The following is a 12,874-nucleotide window of genomic DNA, read 5'->3' on the forward strand; positions in this document are numbered from 1 at the left end:
AAAAAAAAAAAAAAAAAAAAAGTACCATCTAAGCAAAGGTTCCAATTTCGAACCGCCCCATCTCCGACGTAGTAAAACTCACAGGAGCTTTCAGGTTGACAATCGCCCCCCACTGCCAGGGCTCCTGGTCGGTGCGCTGTGTGATGAAGATGGCCCGTGCGCATTGCATGGCGACGTTCGTGGTGAAAAAGCCCTGGATGGGGTCGATGGAATGGCGGCGCACGACCTCCTGCGGACATTTTCTCGGGTCCGCGCGCAGAATGGGGCAGATAAGCGCACACTTGTAACGGTCCTCCGTAGACCTCAGCCTCTCCTGGAGGCGGGCATCCACGCCTTTCACACAAACCCCCCAGTCGACCATTCCTTTCACCGCGAGCCCTTCTTTGAACCACCAGTCGCCCACCAGCACCTGCCTGTTGCGATCACGTCGAATGGTGGCCTTGACGCCGCCGTACGCGGTCCGGACCCAGACGCTGGCGTTGGTTCTCCCGGGCTTCCAGGTCCCCAGGGCGTCGTGGCGAGCCGCGTTCGAGCTAATGAAGGCGACGTCCACTTGGTCGCCGGCGTAGAGGTACGGATCGTCGAAACTGATGTCTCCCGCCCCGTTCAGCCCCTCGGCGGGGCGAAACAAGCCCCAGATGGTTTCCGCGTCGTTTAACCGGGTCGCATGGCGGCCCGAGAGCAGGAGACCGGCGGCGTCCATCGACATCCTGGCCCCGCCGTTGGGCGGATCGCCCATCGACATCGTGGCATCGCTATAAGGCAGGAGCTCGACCAGTGCCGATTGAATCCATAGCGGGACACGGTTTTCTTGAAAGGCAGATATGACTGTGTCTTTTAGAGAAAACAGCCTGTGTGATGGAGGCTGGGTCCTTTTATTCCACTGGAGGAACTTCGTGTTGTCCAGTTTGGCTCTGTTCCCCTCGAGGAGGGTCCACGCCCGGCGATGCCAGTGAGAGATAATCAGCGACAGCAGTTGGACGTCGGGGTCGTTAGAGACCAGGTTGGCGAATCCCTCATCCCAGCACAGCACGGTCCCCGCCTCTCGAAACGTCAAATTGATCTTTTGGATCATGGCGTTGCGCGTCGCCTGGGGCTCCTGTGGGATTGTCGCACAGTCTATCCAGTAGCTGTCGCAGCCTTGGTAGTTGGCGATGTCGGCCAGCTTCTTGTGGACACACTGGTTCAGCCCTTCGTCCCTGGTCCCAAAGACGCCGTCCCCCCAGACATGGGACACCGCCAGCGTCCGGTGACTGGCCCCCACCCACCCCCGAAAGCCAGCCTGGCGCTGCACCGGCCAGGGGGCAACATTCACCGCCGGCATGTGGCCGCGGAGAACCTGGTCAAACTGTGCCTCGTTCGCGGCCAGGGGTTTCAGGATGTTGCAAGTGTCTCGCACACACCCAGGAACATGAAGGGGCGAAGGCCCATCCATATTATCAAAGCGGCATATATCCGCAGAGCAATCCCAGTGGTTGAACCGTCCCGCTTCGATCGGTTGGTCATATTGCAGCTTCCGGATCAGGTGCATGGGCTGGACAAACGGCGGGACCTCCTCGCGCACCAGCAGGCCCAGGGTCCGGGGGCAAACGCGCCCTTTGCCTTGGGCGCGGATCAAATCCACGGCCTTCGTGGCTGCGCGCCGGTAGTGGACGTCATGCACAATCGCCTGGTCGTCGATGAGCAACTTCCGATCAAACCCGCACCAGACCTTGATCGCGCCCAGCAGGCATACGCAGATATCCCACGTGCGGTCCAGCTTCCAGCGCTCCCCTTTGTCCAGCGCCACGGGTGCCGGCAGCCGGTTTTGCCCGCCGTGCGGGACCTGGAGGTAATAGGTCAGGGCGTTGACTGCGTGGACGCATCTATAGTAGGCCGGCAGCATCGCCTCGGTAGCGAGATTTTCGAAACAAAACTGATAATACAGGTCCGCAACTGCAAGGACGCAGTTGAACGAATAGATCTCGTCGAGATTGTGAACGTTGGATGGAACGGGGTAGTTTTCAAACAGGCCATGATTTCGAACAATCGAGTCAAGGACCCTGAGGTCCCTTCCATTCTTGACGCCGCACAGGATAAAATCGGCAATCTGCTTGGCCTTGTAGATGCTCCTGTCGGGCTCTGGAGAGCTGCCAATGGTGCTTCCATAGGGGCTTTCAGTGGCGTGCACGAAAAGGGGGTTGGGTTCCGCCATCTTTGTCTGTGACGTTAGACGTGGAAAAAAGCGAAAAGAATATCTGGTAGAACGGAGCTGTGCAGTGCGAGGCTGTTCTTGCAAAGAGGATGAGTATGATTTAGGATTTGAACGGGGACAGACGCCAGTGATATCAGCTCGGCTCTCCTTACGACCATTGACCAGGTGAGATCATTCCAGTGCAGGGAGTAGGAAGAATGGCCCGATGAAACCAGTTGAGCCCAAAGGCAACAAATAGGCTAGAGTGAGGCAGCCTATGGAGATGTATGGAAAGCGGATAGAGATCGACTGTTCTCTCAGTCTCCCTCGGGGGGAGGGGGGGGGGGCATCTAATGGGATGCTTCTCATCTACAAATGACAGGATACACTCTCAGCCTATCGGCGAAATGAGGCGTGGATGTGATGTCTGCTACTCGACCCCATTGGATGCATCTTGAATTGAATATCTTTCCGTTTACCCCCCTCCCTGAATTGGGCACCCAATGGTGGTGCACAAGGCCGAACATAGGATGTATAGCAAACATAGGATGTATAGCATGGGCGAGTAGACTGTTGCGGTTGAGTGTACGTGCCGGGCACCCTTAATCATATGCGCGCAGCCAGAATGTAAGGTGTTTGATGCAATTCTTACACTGATCGGCAAGCTTGGATTATCAATGCACTTGTGTTTGGTTGTGCCTCATGGCAGTAGGTAAGAACTGATAGGGCAACCGATATTCAAAGGGAGGTGGCTTAGCTGTAGAGTAGTCAGGGCAACCTCGGCTTTCATTTTCTGAATTAAGCTGGCTGATGCCAATATAAAGAGTCTAACCTCAAGTTCAACACGGAACAGCTCAACTTATAAATAATACATGTCATCCCACTCCTAGGCGTATAACAAAGCAAACCAAATCATGATCATCTTTAGTTCTTCTTGCCCATTGCTGTGAGCCTCGAGGAACTGTTTACCTACCCCGCACGTCAGATTGGGCCAAGCTAGCTGGGATGGGTGACAATATGATCCTTGACTGCATACTCTATTCTTCTAATTCTATCAGACCAGACCGGTAAGAGTGCCCGGGTAATTGACGTCAGGTGAAGTTCCTGGAGAAGCAAATTCTGAAGGCTTCGCATGTTTACCCAACTTGCTCAGTTTCGCGACTCTACTCATAATCAGAACAGTGGACTGGTCACTCTCATTGGGCTAAAGCTACTAACACCATCTATCCTTTTTCAACCTCACAGACACTTGTCTCTACATGTCTTCTTCTTTATATTCTTCTTGAATCTTGAAGATATCTATCTTTATATATTCATTTTTTTATACTCCTTTTTAATCTCACAGATATATATCTTCACATGTTTTCTTTACACTTTTTTTTAATCTTATAGATGCTTATCTCTACGTATCTCCTTCTTTATACTCTTTTTATCTTATAAATACTTTTGTAATTACATCTAGATAAATTCACTTTTTTAAAAGATCTTAAGACTATAGATATATATTAAAGATCTTAATCTTATTAAAATAACAATATATTTTATATAAAATACATATGATATTAAAAATTTTCAAATACATCTAGTAGACTATATCTCTCTTTTTATAATCAGTTCTAGATTTTTAAATTTAAAATAAACTTAAGAGTATGATTTTAGCTCTATATAAAAAGACTTTAATAATCTACTAGTATTGCTCCTCTCTTATCTTTATATTAAGTACTTAAGACTATTATATACTTATGACTATATTATCAATATAAGCTAACTAGTTTCATTCAGGTTCTTTGGCCGTCAGTGTCTTAGATGAATCCTGGAAATAGAGATAAAATTGAGTATAATACAATTCTCTCTCTCTCTCTCTCTCTCACTGTGGCCCCCCCAAGGCAGGCAAGTCACACTTCGACCCCTTTCCTCAAGCTCCACGTCGACATCTGCCCTATCTTGCAGATAGGTGTAAAGCACCTGGTCTTGAACCCTCAGTTATATATTGTTGGAAACAAATTCGGGATGAATGGTTGGAATCCTACTACATCATTATAAGGTCCGCTGCAGGTCTGTGGGCCATCGCATCAGTTAATAATTCCAATCTCGTGGTGAACTTGGTGCAAATCAATCATTCACTCGCTCGTGGCCGTAGTGGATCGTAGCAAAACATACATTTCAGGGACCGAACCGGCTGAACAGTAGGTTTGTTGCTTCCCGACTGTCGACTTGCGTCCCTACCTAGGTATGTTGTTGGGGCCCCGCGACCTCATCATCATCGCCGCCTTTACACCCTTGGGATTCCAGCACGCCGAACGACGCCGGGGCCCGCACAATCAGCTACCCCTGCCAGGCTTCATCATACGCAGAGACTCCTGGAGCCTCGCCTCGCGCAACAACTCCCGTCTCCGCTCCACATCACTGCTCGCCCACCACTCCGTCTCCCACGGACGCAGCTGACCCGGGAAGAATTCGCCCAGCAACCCCTTCCCAAACCCCGGGTACGCCATCTCCAGCTCCATGAGCGTAAACATGACTTTCATGCCCGCAAAGACCATCGGAGCCGGTTCGCCCCCCCCGCCGGGGAGGCGAGTCGTCGCCAGCTCGATCGGCACCCCCAGCATAGCGGGCGCACGCGGCGCGCCCGCAACCACCAAGTTCTGCAGCAGCCCCAACGCCCCAACACCAAGCAGATACCACGTGTGCGTCTCAATCCCGGTGCTGGTCACAAGCAAGAGAAACCAAAGCACGGCCAACGCCGCCATCACCAATCCCGTCCCCCGGGCCGACCTCCCGCGCACCTGCCCGCCCGCCAGATCCTCCAGGTCCAGCCCGCGCTCGTGGCCCAGAACGACAACCACGTGCTGCGAGCCGTTGCCCAGTGTGAGCGCGACGTGCTTGGCCGAGTTCCCGGCGCGACAGGCCCATTTCTCGCGCCGCCACTGCGGCAGTGCACCCTGCGCGTAGGCCAGCGCCGTCCCGCCCGCTGTGAGGAGGAAGACGCGCCAGTCGGCGGCCGTCGCGAAGGGGACGACGCTCAGCCCCAGCTGCGCGGCGGTCGTCACCAGCCCCGTCCACCACACCCAGTCCCGGCCGGTGCGGCCGGGCTGCAGCCGCGGGACGGCCCAGGTGTAGACGGCGACGCAGAGCGGGACGGCGGCGGCGGCGGGCGGGGCGGGCGGGTGGTGCTGAACTTCCTCGTCGGCGGTGGTGGAAGGCGGAGGTGGAAGGACTGGGTGGGCGATGCGATCGCGGACGGGTGGGGGCATCCAGCTGTCGTAGGTTTCGAAGAGGCGGCCGATGGTCCAGGAGCGGTTGGTGCGGCGGTAGCCGGAGCTGAGGTTGATGACGGCGAGGTCCGGGACGGGGCTGGGGGGCAGGAGTCTGGCTTCGCCGGCGGTGGAGAGCAGCGCGGACATGGCGTAGGCGACCCAGCCGTAGGAGAAGGCGACTGGGGTGAGGGTGCCGCCGGAGACGGCACCTAGCGCTCGATGGACGATGTCGCCGCCGATGATCAGGAGGATGGTGAAGACGTCGGAGGGCTCCTGCCATTGCTGGCGGAGCGACTCTGCTGCTGGGCCCATGGGAAAGTACCTTGCAGCTGTCGGTCTGTGCCTGGGAGATGGATTTGGGGGAGGGAGAGGTTCTTACCAGTCACGCGGTGGCAGAGCCAGAGTGATGGTTGCCCTTTAGGTCGGGGTCGAAGGCAGGGTGGAGGTCTCAGTTGGGTCATGCGGGGATACGAGGCTGGCACTTGTTGGCGAATCATGTATCATGTGTAATCAGTCAGTATCCAGTCAAGGGGTGTCAGCTACTCCAGCCTTCCTTGGGCCCTCAACGTGTTGTCAGGAAAGTGGGTATTCTGCCGCTATTTCAAGCGATCCTTGCAGCAATCTTTCATGAGATCAAAGAATTCATATGGGGTTTTAGCGTTGTGAATTGATTACTAGAATTACAAATATAACGCTCGTGAAACAAACAGACAGTGGTCACTGTTACGCTCTGTACGACTAGTGTATCAGGATATCGTAAGATTCAATAGTATCTAAAACTAGATAAGATTAGAGATTAAGTACTTTAATAGCGACTACTTAAGAAGTAAGTATATCTGTAATCTAGATTTACTGAAGACGCGCTGACCCCTCGGTTCGGGCCGGGCGGTGATCCGGTCAATGACTCGGCCCGAACCGAACCGGCGCATTCTGATCGGGAAACATTCAGATGTATTGCACAGGTTCCCATTACCGTGCCAATGCGCCGACATCTAGGGAAAAAGAAGAGCGACGATATTGAAAGGGATGCACCGCAGCCGGTGTATATGGCCTGGAACAGCTGGGGAAGGGTCAGCATATCCAGACTTCTTTCTTGAATCTCCTGTTCTAACCGACGGAACTTCATAAAGCCTGTGCGACTGCCTATCCACGTGGCTCTTCACAGATCTCCGAGACTATACTACAAATATCCCAATGCACCCAATCCGGAGGATCCTCTGAAGTATGAGTTGATCAAGCATGGAAAGCAAGCCCCCGAGTCTTCTTTTGCTTTTGCTGCGACATCCTTTAGATGAAATCATACAAGGTATCTGTGTTGAGTTACATCTTAGCGACTGCAACAGAATACTGAACGGCATTTTGGTCGGGCTCGGTATGAGTGATATCCCAGCATTACATTTGCAGCTGGTCCTTGATAGAAGTATTTCCTTTCAACGCTATGGTTAGGATAGTAGCAATGATAAGTCAGATGAGTACACTTGATAAAACCAACATGAATAGAAAGATCGTAAAATTGCAAGACCATAAAAGTTCAAAACATACTCTTAGTCACTGCACTAGAAAGCTGGAAGGTGATTTGGGAGGGCTTGATCTGAGCGATATCCCCAGCCTATACTCTTTATATATTTGAACGATATAGCGATTCTTCAGGTATATGCCTGAGGATATAGATAATGTTATGTAAATCTAGTTTAGAGAAGATATATTCTCCTTATAGTCCCTGTAAATAACGTTGCTCTTAAATCTTAGTCGCTAACTTGAAAGAGCAACAGTTGTGAGAACACTGATTTAACCCTAATCGAGCCGGATCTGGACTCAGGGCGAATCCCACAGCCAGCCCCGCAGCCAGCCCCCCAACCCCGGACGGACTGGGTGCTGCGGGCCGAGAATCCGCCCCAACCCAACCGGATGCAACCCTAACTACATACAAAGAAAGACTATATTTAGGTTCGCTTCAAGGATCAGCACTAAAAATGAGTACTCTTACTAATAACTCCAGTTTATCTTAGTCGTGATGAGATATAGAGATCTAACCTAGTATGACTGGCCAAATAGGTATAACCTGCTTTTTAACCTAACCTCTCCTGTACGATTCTAGGCCTCTGTCATGTGTTAATGTCACGTGGATTGTGATGCAGGCATAGTCGCGTCCGCTCAAGCAGACAAACCACAATCGCTATCCTCATAATATGCATGATTGATAGTTCATCACATTCGCTGTCCACAAATCCTGCTACCAAAAAACCCCAAGAACAGCATGATGGACAGTACACCGGAGCCTGCGCGTCCTGATGGGGTGACCGCAGGCGTAACTGACACCGAGGACAACGCAGAGCAGCCGGCAACAGGATACATGCACGGATGGGCTCTCGCTTCACTGACCGTGGCTTTCATGTCGATTTGCTTTGTGCTAGCCATTGACAATACCATTCTGGGTTCGTGTCCCACTCTCCGATGGAGGGAGCATCAAGCCCTAACTGTCATACCAAGCGACGGCGATACCCCAGATCACCAGCGACTTCCAAAGCCTCAACGACATCGGCTGGTATGGCTCTTCCTACTTGATTGCGCAGATGGCCCTGCTGCCGACCTGTGGCCGCTTGTACGCGTTCTATAACATCAAGTGGCTGTACTGCATCTCGCTGGCCATGTTTGAAATCGGCTCTGTCATTTCGGCAGTCGCTCCGAATTCTATGGCGCTGATAATAGGGCGAGCGGTGTCTGGCCTTGGCGCGGCTGGTTTGGTGAGCGGGACGACCACTATTTTGTCGTATTGCGTGTCTTTGAAAAAGCAGGCAATATTATCGCCCATAGTCCTGGGAATGTACAACATTGGATCGGCCATTGGCCCACTCGTGGGTGGTGCGATAACTGATAGCAAGGTGCTGACTTGGCGGTTCGTTTTCTGGATTAATCTTCGTAAGCCTGTCGATGAAAATCCTCCCCATATGACCACAGCTAAAGTTTTAAGCCTTCGGAGCTGTTGGGCTGGTTCTGGTCTGGTTCACGCTTAGAAAACCTCCGCCCGCAGTAAAGGCGAATCTACCATGGAGCCAGAAGCTACGACAGCTTGACCTTCCAGGGGCCACTCTCCTACTTGGCGCAACGTCATGTTTGAACTTGGCATTACAGTGGGGTGGCATCGTTCACCCATGGTCTAATTCCAACGTGTTCGGGTGTCTTATCGGATTTGGTCTACTTTTGGTTACGTTCTTGGCTTTGCAATTCCGAGGCAAAGAAAAGTTGGTCCCTTCTCTTGCAATCTACTCTCCATATGCATGAAGACTGCTTGGTTATTATACTCTTGCTAACATATCCAAGTTCAAATATTCCGCTTCACATCTTCCGCAGTCGTACCGTATCGGCATCATGCGCATTCATGATGCTCGTTCAGATTGCGATAGTTCTGCAATCATACTTTTGGCCCATATATTTCCAATCGGTCAAGAAAACTAGTGCTCGAGACTCGGGAATCAATCTACTCCCATTGATCGTGTCAAACAGCCTGGGTACGCTCTGCGCAGGCTCTATAGCGTCGAAATTCGGGCACTATGTACCGTTCATGTGGGTTGGGCCTGTCGTCCTGGCTACTGGAGGCGGTTTATATCAACTGGTCCGTGCCAATAGTCCGCATGGACACTGGATAGGGTTCCAAATCCTGTCGGGGCTTGGCTACGGCAGCTGTAGCCAGATGCCGATCCTGGCTGTGCAGGTCGTCCTCAACAAGCCGGATATACCATCGGGACTTGTTATGATCATGTTCTTCCAGATGCTGGGGGGCGCATTGGCCCCTAGTGTTGGGCAGAATCTCTTCACTGATGGGCTTTTGCGGAACCTCAGGACGGTGCAGGGAGTAGATGGCGCTGCTGTAGTGGCGGCCGGTGCGGGTGGTTTTAGAGAGGTTGTCCCTCCAAAGCTGACAAATGCCGTTGTGGATGCATTCAACTCCGCTCTGAGGAATGTGTTCTGGGTTGCGCTTGCTACGCCCACCCTTGCTTGGATAACAAGCTGGGCGATGGAGTGGCGGCAATTGCCAGATTCTAAGAAGTCGACTACCCAAACTCCAGCTGAGGAGGTCATGGAGAAATAGCTACGGGCTTATCCACGGTGCACGCATAGCGAGGTGAGTAGATATTTATATCCAGTAACTTCGGCGTTATCAGAAGGACTAACGATATAACAGCCACTGCACCAAAATCCCAATTCGAAATTTGGCCAGGCTGGATATGACTGATATTCCAACACGATACAGAAACAGATCTAAGTGTTCATTTATATGTCATGTTGGTACAACTGGAAACCAGGACTAGATAAATTATAGTGTTGATGAAAATACACACATCCAATAAGACTAACGAGACCCCAACACGACCTTTCCACAATATAATCACATCTTATATATCCACAAAACATCAAACATGCTAAACCTTAATATCCTTTTTGTCCGCCGTCCTAGTCAACCATTCATCATTATTCATAGTCAAGTAGACATATACGTCTATGAACGGGCCGATATATTCCATGAGCAGAAACGCCCACACCTGACGTCTACAATAGGGGTGCCGCTCAAGGAATGCTCGGCACGTTGGAAACCATCCTTTCCATCCAAAAGCTAACCAAGCTATGTATGTGTAGCTGTTGATGAAGGGTGTGAGATGGGGTACTGAATGTAAACATGCATGCAGCACGGGGATGGAGTACTCACGCAATCAACGGCGATGTGTACCACGTTTGAAACCAAGCCCAAACGTATGCGAGTGCCCAGATGGGACGAGCAAGGCGCTCAACCATTTTAGACACCGTGTATGGGTGTCTCCTAAGTAGAGAGTTAACGGAACAAACCAGACAACCCCTTCACGAAGCCCGCGACCAAGACGGGAGCGACCTACTGCATCATTTTTCTATAACCAGGGAATACAAACATATACCCCAGGAAAGTGCGAACGTTCCCCCGCTCCCAGCGAAGCAGCTGCCACACAAGTCTGTGGTCCCGAGGAATGTTGGTGGTCACTTCAGCTTTGGGGGTATTCTGGATTGACACCTTCCATCCGCGGTCAAATATCATCCCAGTTAGAACAACATCGTCGGCAGTGTTCACGATCCTGCGGCCGATTGTTTCCTGCGTGTACGCATCGGCGAAACCCTTGTCCTGGAGTATGGAAGCGCGGATGAAGAGCGTTCGTGCGGACAGGCACCAGCAGCCTCCGTCAGCCGCGAAGTGCACCTCCCGAGAGCCTTTCCACTGACACAAGTCGAACGTCGCCGTTGCTTCCCAGGGTGTGATGACTCGTGCATCTTGGCGATTGGACGGGACCTCAGCGCTGATGATAATTGCAGTCAGTCATGTGTTGTGCACAAAGTGGGCGTTAGATTTGGGGGCCTGACCTTTGTATACCCGCCACTGCCCCGACCTGGGCATCCTCAAACGGAGCCAAGAGGTAGGGCACAACGGTGCCAACGCGCCAGTAAACATCGTCATCCACCAAGGCAAATATCTTGCCCATGGCTGCCTTGACACCGACTATCAGCTGGTGACGTTTATTGGCCAGCGGCGAAATCACGATGACAATCTTGTCAGCATGCTGTCGGAGGGGCTCGATCAGCTCCTCGACACGCGCCTTGTTCCGCTCAACGGTGGCAATGACGATTTCACGAGGATTGGCTTTAAGCCAGAGGCGCATGCACTCGGTGAAGGTTGACTCGGTGTCGATTGTCGGGACGATGATGCTCACGTCGTTGTGGGTGTAATTTTGCTTTACGGGTAAGGGAACCGGTTTGTACTTGCTCGCAAAATATGATATGACGGCTTTGTCTAACACACTCCAAGCCCTGTATTACGTAGCGTAAGTCATCTTGTGATTTACGCGTTGTATAGCGCAAAGACACTTACCAGAGTGCTCCCAAAGCTACTGCCATGATGAATATCAGACCAAGTAGAACAGTCTCCCAATGTGAAAAATGTCGGCTGAGAGGACGGGAGCATAAGTGAGCCTCGAGCATTGATGGATGAGTCTCCTGAGAAATATAGGATATATAGAGACAGAAGACCTTCTTGGGACTCAATACCGGAATCTTAGGGATCCCCTGGGACTCCTCCAACATCGATCTCGGCTTGGAAGCCCGATATTCCTAAATCAATGGGTCCTTCCGTTCGATCCCCGCCACCTTGAGGCCCCCGGTAGGATTTTCTACATGAAACTAGCCACGCTAAGTGCAGATGTGTATGAATCCATTATTGGCCTAGATGATACGAGGACCAGGAAATTGACAAAGTAAGAGACCAGGGGTTTATGCAACCCCGCACCATCACCGTCCCTTTGTGTATCATAGTGCAAGAGAAGTGAAATAGGTTACTGGACTCGCTGAGGTACCATGGGTGTGACGACTGGGATTCACTGTCAGCGCCAATGGCGGCTCGAATGAGCATCCCCTCCATTGAAAAACGAATTAGACCCATAGGCGGAAAATCCTCAACGCGGAATCTCCCTGGAGCCCGGGGTTCAATATATATGCATGTCAAGTAAGTCTAGACCAGTCCATCCTGGGTCGAAAGTGACTCTCCCGTATGTCGTTCGCTCAAGTCGCTAAAGGGATAGCCATAGGATGATCACATGGAATCTCTTAGATGAAGAGTATATATGCATGGTTGATGCATAGTGACATCGCCCTTGCAATTCAACGATAGTAAATTTTAAGTTCCGATATCTATATGCGGTCATAGTCAACCCATACACAATCCACCACAGCCGTGCGTGGGAAGCACCCATAAAGCACACTGCTCTGATATGGAATCTGACTCACAGCCACACTTCATGGGTATAGTCTTAGGTTACATTATAATCAGCATGTTTGCTACCTTCACTCTCGGCATGTCCGCATGATTCCAGCATGGAAGGGAAGATCCGGCGAGCCCACCCATGCTCTAGGTGGGGTGTAGTGCATTGGCGTCTTCTAAGCGGCAAGTTCGGGAGACTGAAGAACTCTTATTTCTGCAAGAGCGATGATACTCCAGCAGGGACTTGATAGGAGGATAACTGCTCTTGCATTTAACCGATAGGGTGGGAAAAACCGGCTAAATTGCGCTCGGATGGCGGCGGATCTTCCCGAGTTCGCGGCCCGCAAGCGGCCAGGCCCGAGACCCGCACTTATATAACCTTGTCCACGCTTAGAGCGAGTACACTGTAGGCTGCAGAACTGGTACGTCGGAAAGTGGGTCTCGTACAAGCCTGACTCTTCAGACATTTGCCAAGAAAAGGCAGAGCTAGGATGGGATTATTACAGTATGTCTAGATATGATACCCCACATAACTACTGTATACTCACTCTAGAGACTCTACACTGTTGCCGTGTAGGGCTCTACACTATCACGTGGCGCGGTAGGACCATATGTGAAGAGAGAGAGGGAGTTGAGAAATCTAGCAGAGCTGGTTTGGAAGCAAGTTGA

The 12,874-nt window shown here is 51.5% G+C and overlaps 4 protein-coding genes across 4 annotated transcripts; 1 reads left to right on the plus strand and 3 right to left on the minus strand.

The window, feature by feature from the left end:
• Positions 1-28: 28 nt before the first annotated feature.
• On the minus strand, positions 29-2,194 carry BDW47DRAFT_126944 (HET domain protein; the record flags this gene model as incomplete). The annotated part of the gene is made up of 1 exon (XM_024816646.1): positions 29-2,194. The coding sequence occupies one exon, from the start codon at positions 2,192-2,194 to the stop codon at positions 29-31; it is 2,166 nt and encodes a 721-aa protein (XP_024670816.1).
• Positions 2,195-4,494: 2,300 nt separating this feature from the next.
• Positions 4,495-5,988, minus strand: BDW47DRAFT_132606 (uncharacterized protein; the record flags this gene model as incomplete). Its single annotated transcript, XM_024817607.1, has 1 exon — positions 4,495-5,988. The coding sequence occupies exon 1, from the start codon at positions 5,740-5,742 to the stop codon at positions 4,495-4,497; it is 1,248 nt and encodes a 415-aa protein (XP_024670817.1). The 5' UTR covers positions 5,743-5,988.
• A 1,699-nt stretch (positions 5,989-7,687) lies between these two features.
• On the plus strand, positions 7,688-9,520 carry BDW47DRAFT_118509 (MDR family MFS transporter; the record flags this gene model as incomplete). The annotated part of the gene is made up of 4 exons (XM_024815220.1): positions 7,688-7,865; positions 7,921-8,349; positions 8,402-8,672; positions 8,752-9,520. The coding sequence occupies 4 exons, from the start codon at positions 7,688-7,690 to the stop codon at positions 9,518-9,520; spliced, it is 1,647 nt and encodes a 548-aa protein (XP_024670818.1).
• Positions 9,521-9,851: 331 nt separating this feature from the next.
• BDW47DRAFT_118510 (polysaccharide synthase) lies at positions 9,852-11,346 on the minus strand (the record flags this gene model as incomplete). The annotated part of the gene is made up of 5 exons (XM_024815221.1): positions 9,852-10,065; positions 10,136-10,246; positions 10,320-10,751; positions 10,816-11,259; positions 11,321-11,346. The coding sequence occupies 5 exons, from the start codon at positions 11,344-11,346 to the stop codon at positions 9,852-9,854; spliced, it is 1,227 nt and encodes a 408-aa protein (XP_024670819.1).
• Between the last annotated feature and the right edge of the window lie 1,528 nt (positions 11,347-12,874).

Source organism: Aspergillus candidus (assembly GCF_002847045.1).
Source record: "Aspergillus candidus strain CBS 102.13 unplaced genomic scaffold BDW47scaffold_32, whole genome shotgun sequence".
NCBI classification, from domain to species: domain Eukaryota; kingdom Fungi; phylum Ascomycota; class Eurotiomycetes; order Eurotiales; family Aspergillaceae; genus Aspergillus; species Aspergillus candidus.